This window comes from Phyllopteryx taeniolatus, chromosome 21 (assembly GCF_024500385.1).
Source record: "Phyllopteryx taeniolatus isolate TA_2022b chromosome 21, UOR_Ptae_1.2, whole genome shotgun sequence".
Lineage (NCBI taxonomy): Eukaryota > Metazoa > Chordata > Actinopteri > Syngnathiformes > Syngnathidae > Phyllopteryx > Phyllopteryx taeniolatus.
The window spans coordinates 2,224,218-2,231,077 of record NC_084522.1 but is presented as its reverse complement, the minus strand read 5'-3'; the positions used below and the strand labels follow the sequence as shown (position 1 = coordinate 2,231,077).

The 6,860-nt window shown below is 40.9% G+C and overlaps 1 protein-coding gene across 1 annotated transcript in view; it reads left to right on the top strand.

Moving 5' to 3' along the window:
• The first annotated feature begins 637 nt into the window (after positions 1 to 637).
• runx1t1 (RUNX1 partner transcriptional co-repressor 1) overlaps positions 638 to 6,860 on the top strand; it is a 36,634-nt gene continuing 30,411 nt past the window's right edge. The window contains exon 1 of the mRNA XM_061760365.1: positions 638 to 973. Within this exon, the coding sequence (XP_061616349.1) occupies positions 946 to 973 (28 nt within the window). The 5' untranslated portion in view covers positions 638 to 945. The remainder of the gene's footprint in view (positions 974 to 6,860) is intronic.

The window sequence follows — 6,860 nt, the reverse complement described above, 5'->3', positions numbered from 1 at the left end:
TAACAAATACAATCTTTAGCTTTTTGGTTTGCATATAATTGTGATCTAAATCATTATTTTCATGGGCCAATTTTGTGGAAATGTTTACGTAATCCTACGATGTCATTGTTTGACTAATTTCTGAGGGTTATTTGACATAAAGGGGGAAAAAAACGGTTAAATTAATGCAACAATAAGTACAGGACTCTAAAAGGACTCATTTATAGATGGTAAACTAAATCAATGAATGATTTAGTGCATATAAAATACATAAAATATCTAATTTTGACAAATAATTCACTGTCATGTTTTCCATTTAGTTTTCAATTAATAATTCATTTTAATAAGTGTAAATATTTCTATATTACTAATATCGTCCTTTATGTAAATATGTTCATTTTAATGATACAATGTATTTTGTATTACAATTAATTTGATTGTAATTATTTACCCAAATATTCAATAACATATTTGAAATTGTGATTGCCGATAGTTTTGTATTTTACATATCATTTAATAAATAAAACCAAATCGTTTTCAACGTCTCTTTTTTTGCAAGTGTATTGAAACCAGAAGCACGATCCAATGAGCGTCGTTGCCACTCTTGGCCCCGCCCCCCGCCACCTGGCTTTGCGCGCGCAGCCTTCCGGAGTCAGAGCGCCGCTGCTCGTCCGCACCAGCGCAGCGCGTGTGTCCAACCGCCGCCACAATCGCGAGTTGGCCGTCTTCAGCGACGTTTTCACGGATATCGGGCGCCTGCTCATCCCCCCCTTTCCTTCCTTGTCACCCGCTTCCGCCTTTTCCGTCCCCCCCCCCCCCCGTCCCCCCACTCCCTCCATCCTCCATACCGGACTTTTTGGGAAGTACACGCCGCCGAGAGTGAGCCTCCGTCCGGACGCGGAGCTCCGGAGTGGCCGCGGTCCCTTTCCCGAGAACTGCCCCGCAAATCACACACCGACGTGCCGCATGGTGGGAATCTCCGACTCCTTTCAGTGTAAGTCCTCCTTGTATTCGTCACATTGCCACCCAATGATGCCGATTGGATGTGGAAACACGATTTCGGCAATATATGGGAGGATTTTGTGTACATTTTGATGCGTATTACCAAGAAGTCGACATCACCTAGCTTGTGTGCACCTACACGTACCCTGGATTTTGATGCATTTTCATAGCAAATTCATGTCATTTCCCCTTTTTTTTTTTTTTTTTTAATTCATTTTTTAAATTATTATTATTATTATTATTTTTTTTTTTGCAAGATATATTCTCGTGTAAGTGTCACTGCGTGGGCTGCCTCTCAATGCGTGTGTTTGTGTGTGTAACAGTGTAACGGGTTGGACTCCAGTTGGCATGTTGTTGTCACACAGATGGTGTTGGCGTTGGGCTGATGATGCAGCTGATGGCATAAGTAGTACAAAATTGTGCCATTTTTTTGCATTGTGCATTTTTGGATTTCTACAAAATTCTTAATTAGGATCAATACTGGGAATTATTTTGTGGGTCAGGCTATTACCTTGAGTGGTGTGTTTGGAAAAGGGGAATAAATGAAAGGTAAACAAAGAATGCAGGTTATTGCTGTGTGTGTGTGTGTGTGTGTATGCATGAACACACACTGTATAAACAAGCTGGCTTGCGCCGCTCCCGTCCCCTGCAGCATCCGCCGCTGCCATCTGCCTGGACGCCAGCCCGCCGCACACCTGGCACAAAAAGCCCACCCAACCACCCAAGGCCCCCCCCTTATTGGGCCACGAGGTCAAACGCATCAGGCCGCCGCGCATGCACGCACGTGGCCTTGCAAACATGTTGTGGCTGCGCGTCGGAGGGGAATTCTAGCGGCGGGGAACAGATTGTTTTTGTTTCAATTATTTCCTGTGGGGCAAATGGTAAATTCCAACCTTTTTTTTTTTTTTTTTGGAACAAAATCCTACGAAATATGGCTGAAAATGTCAAATTTGCCCCGAAAATGCTATTACACGTTTAAGTGGCATATTTCTTCAGGAGCAAATAAAAACCCAAAAAATGTCATTTTCTACTAATTTCTAGCTTTTGTTTTTGTATGATTTCCTACTAATTTTTTTATTTTTTTTTTATTTCTCCCACACATTTAGAATGATACATGTTGTACACAGAATATCCTGAAAAAATAAAATACCTTTGTCCAAAAAAAAGTAATTTTACAACAAATTTGTTTTTTTAATGCCAAATCCTACGAAATATGGCAGAAATTTAATTTGTCCCCTAAAATGCTATTACTAATATTCAAGGGGCATAGCTTTTTGTCAGCATTTATTGATTCAAAAAACAACTTTGAAAAAAAAATCATTTTTCTACTCATCTGTTCATTTTTTTTTTTTTTTTGTACAAAGTCCGACTAAATTTGGAAGCATTCACTTTTTTTAATGTTACATACAAACTATCGACTTGAAAATGAAAAATGTTATTTCTATACTCATTTCATAGCTTTTTCTTTCCCAAAATGCTATGAAATATGGCAAAAATGCGATAGCATTCTTATTATTACCATGTTTGTGTAGCCACCGTCTCTGTCCCTTCGATATCGCCCACTTTGGAAACTGTTAAAGCAACTCCATATTTTTTTTGTCTGCATTTTTTCCATCTTCCTGTGACGGTCCCATTACTTTTGTCAACTGTCAATATGTAATCTATCTCAAAATCGTATGATTCCAACTGTGCGTGAAAGACTGACAACATTTAGTAGGACTGCGTACAAAAAAAATGCTGCATAAGAAGTAGAAAAATGAAAAAAAATTTTGATGGGCGATTGTGATCACTGGACCCCCGCATTTACTGATCGTCCGATCCCCCTAATTGTTTTCCATTTAATGAATTTTTAAAAAATGCATTTATAATGCCTATTTGCGGTGCGACGCGGTCCCTCGCGAATAATGCAGGTCCGCTGTACTCTGAGCACGTATGGATCGGCCGGGTCTCCCAGTGTGTGTTATTGACGGAATTAAGTGTGTGTGTATGTGCGCTCGGGCGCGTGTCAGGTTGTCGATCAATAAGCCCATCGATGGTTATCAGTGAGAGGGTGGCACTCGTCGGCGCTTATCGAATTTCATCAGCTGTGAGAAACGGTGTTAAAGGACTGTATTTTCAAGTGTATGCGCAGACGCACTCTGTATGTGAGAGTGTGTGTGTGTGTGTGTGTGTGTGTGTTTTATTGTAGCAAGAAGTGTGCCCACACGAGGGCCTCACTTAATGTCAAGACTGAGCACTAGAAAATGATTTTATTGGCCCCAATTGGCGGGTGGGAATGTTAGCTGCTAAGCGCTAGCAGCTAGCCTACGTTCCCGCGTCAAAAATCGGGCCCGTCAAGCTGAGTGCGTCCTGGCTAAATTTTCATGCGAGTCAAGTTTTTACTTCCATTAAGTGAGTCAAGTCATACAATCTTGTTGGGCCACAACGTACAGTATTATTCAATTACAAATTGGATTAAAGGTTTATAACTTCCTCGACATCGATGCTAGTTTGCTATGCTATGGTGTTTCCCATTATGTGTTAGCATTAAGCGAGCAACGTTATGCGGTTAGGTAAAATACGTGTGCAATTCTCTTTGTTTAGTTTTTACAGTAAACTTCCACTCGGAGTGGAAATAAACAGCTTGGCCTCTTATTGGAAGAATGGTTCACAACCTGCTACTTGTTGTGAAGTTCGCTGCTAGCATCGAGCGCTCGGGACAAAAAATCGGATGAGCGACGGCTCGTCTCTTGGAAAAGTTTTTTTTTTTTCAGTCTTGTAAGTTGAGCTGCCACCGTACTTTTGTCTTGTCTTCTCATTTAAGTGCAGAACTGACTTAATTGCGAAGTCGACGTAGTCGACGTAGCTCAGCCGCCTTTTCGGTTTCATCGTGATGGCCGGCGTAAACGATAAACAACACAACACATTTTCTTTTACAAGCAATGGCATACTCAAAGCGCAGAGTTCCAACAGTTAACGTTTTGATCAAGCAAGTTTCAAGTCCTAAAATTGACGACTCGAGTCAAGTCATGTGACTCGAGGCCCCCGCCCCCGCAGTTAAGCGCGTCTAAATGATCAAGCCTGCCCTGTACGGTCAAAAACCTTTGACCCCTGGAACAGTTTATTTCCATCGCCATTGTTACCCACTGAGGCAAAATGTCCTCTCCGTTTTGTACCATTTCTACTATTTGCGCGTCCAAGACAGACATACGCACGCGCAGCTCTCCCTCGGCGCTCTCTACAGACTGGGATTGAGTCGCTAATTAACTGTACTTTCTCGGACGCACGCACGCACGCACGCACGCAGATGTCTGTCCTGTCTTTCTCTCGCACTGTTTATTTTCCTGCCTCCATCTGGAGTCTGCTGATATTGTAATCGCCCTAATGCACATTGCCTTCCCCTCTCTCACACACACACACACACACACACACACACACACACACGCACACGCACACACAATGTGCCCATCCTGACAAGCCCCTTTTCTTATTCTCTTCTTATTCCTAAAAGATAAGCTGCTGGATGTGATTGTATGTGTGTGTGTGTGTGTGTGTGTGCAGGTGTCTATACGCTGGGTGAATAAAAAAAAACAAAAAAACAAGACGGGCCTGTACTCCAAAGTGAAGACGTTGCCTGGTATCACCCCAATTCGACATTAAAAAGATGGCGGGAGTGTGGGAATGTGTGCGCGTGTGTGTTTTTAAACTTTTACGAGCTGTGCGGCGAAAGCGACGCGATTGGCATCCGGAAGAATGAAGGTTAAAAATGCTCAAATGTTGTTTTTTTTTATTGTGTGTACTATTTATTTGGTGTATTTTTTTTAAATGGACATTCATTAAATTGGGGGGGGGGGGGAATCAAAACATTCAAAAATGTCATCCTCCCAAAAATTGTTTTCCTCAACTAATTAGTGATTTCTTTTTTGAAGTACAAAACCCAACAAAATTCTTGGTCGATTTCATGCCATCCGCTATGATTGTTTTGAAGACTTTATTTATAAAAAAATATATTATTATTGTTTAATCTCATTAATTTTGGGGAAAACAGAATAAAATGTAATCACACCCGCAAAAAAAATGTTGGTTTTGTTGTGTTAATGTTGTTTTTGTTCATTTATTTGATTTGATTTGGAAGGGAAAAAATCTTTTGGGGGTCACCCTCAAATGTAAATGTTCCACTATTTACAGTGTTTTTTATTTAAAAACATTTTTTTTTTATTTTTATTTTTTTTTAAGAAAACCCTCCAAAATTATTGGTAGAAGTGACTCCATCCACTATGATTAAATGATTAATTAATATTATTTTAACATGTATCCAAATATTAGCATGTATTTTTAATCAACATTCATTAATTTAGAAAAAATAGACACAATTTTTGCTCATCGCCGAAAATGTTTGGTTTCTCACTAATTGATGTGCTTTTTCATACAAAATGCTACGAAATTCTTGGTAATATTAACTCCATCCTCTATGATTATAAGTTTAACATGTATAATAGTTATTTATGGAAGTATTTTATTTATCAACACTGATTAATTTGGGAAAAATAAGACAATTAGAATTAGATAGACAAAATGCAAGTTTTCCAGTAGTTATGTTTTTTTGGAACAAAATCCAGCATCATTTTTCACTACAACTAACATTAATTATTCTTTTAATCACATTCATTCATTTTGTCAGAATTATTATTATTTGTTTCTCCTCGTAACCGTAAACGTCCAATATTCCAAAATGCTCAATCGTTTCCAATTGAGCAAGGAGATCGCATTTCTGTGGCGACCAGCATTTGGCGCACGAATACTCTCGACATCCTTGGAAAGAATTCCAACGGGACTCAATAAAGTTGACGTTCTCGTGACATTTACGGAGTTTTGGTTGAGCTACTTTGAGATTTAACGACCCGTCTTACAGACGCGTTTGCCCAAGACCATTGCTCGTTTTATTTATTTTTTGCCCCCCCCCCCCGCCCTCGACGAAATGACTCCCGCAGACGCACAATATAGATTCGTGGGTAGCTAGACCGAGAGCGTAAGTCCGTCCCCTCTCGTACGGGGCTGAAATCTTTTTGCAGATGTTGCGAGATTGTTTGGCTTGCGCGGCGATGATTTCTTCGCCATCTGTTTCCAACGCCACCACCTATGTCTCTTTATCAACATCTGCTTTTCGCTACCCACCCCCCCTCCCCCGCCGCACCCCTTCACTGCTTAACTACCGCTGCCTCACACATGTGCTAACCATTAGCATGTCATAGCATTCAGAAAGTGTAATACTCTTCAGTCTTTCACTATTTTTTGAAGTTGTTTCCATAACTGCAAACAATTTAGTGGTTTTACGCCTCCCCCGTGTGAGGACGACTTGCTGGCCGAGTGATGCTAGCTGTTAGCCGATAGCGAGCTGTAATCCTCGCCGTTGATCTTGATTGGCGATTGCGCTGCGCTCACGCACCTGCAACGGCGCAAAAACGTGCAGCGCATCTGGCTGCGACTCTTCAGGTCTGGAAAGTCCAGTCCATGTTGTTCCCTGTCACGTCCTGTCGAGTCGAAAACGATCGTCGCTGTCACGCCAGACAAAATGTCGATTTCCTGTTGCAAAGTGTCGCAAAATGTAGTTGCGATCCAGTGCCATTGTTTTCGGGGCGACTGAATATTTGGCATGCGGTCTTTCTACCAAAAGTTTTGTTTCCGAAATGTAGCAAAGTGTAAAAATGCAGATTTAGTGGCGAGTACGATCAAAACCGGCTAATAATAACTGATGTATTCCAGGCTTGTGGAGTTAAAAACAGTCGTGTAAGAATTTCTTTTGTGCTCTTCGTGCGTTGGGTGTGTAGATGGATTCTGCTAAGAATTAAATAGGATTTGTACCAAGCAAACCCTGGAATTTGTGGAAAGCTGACATTTTT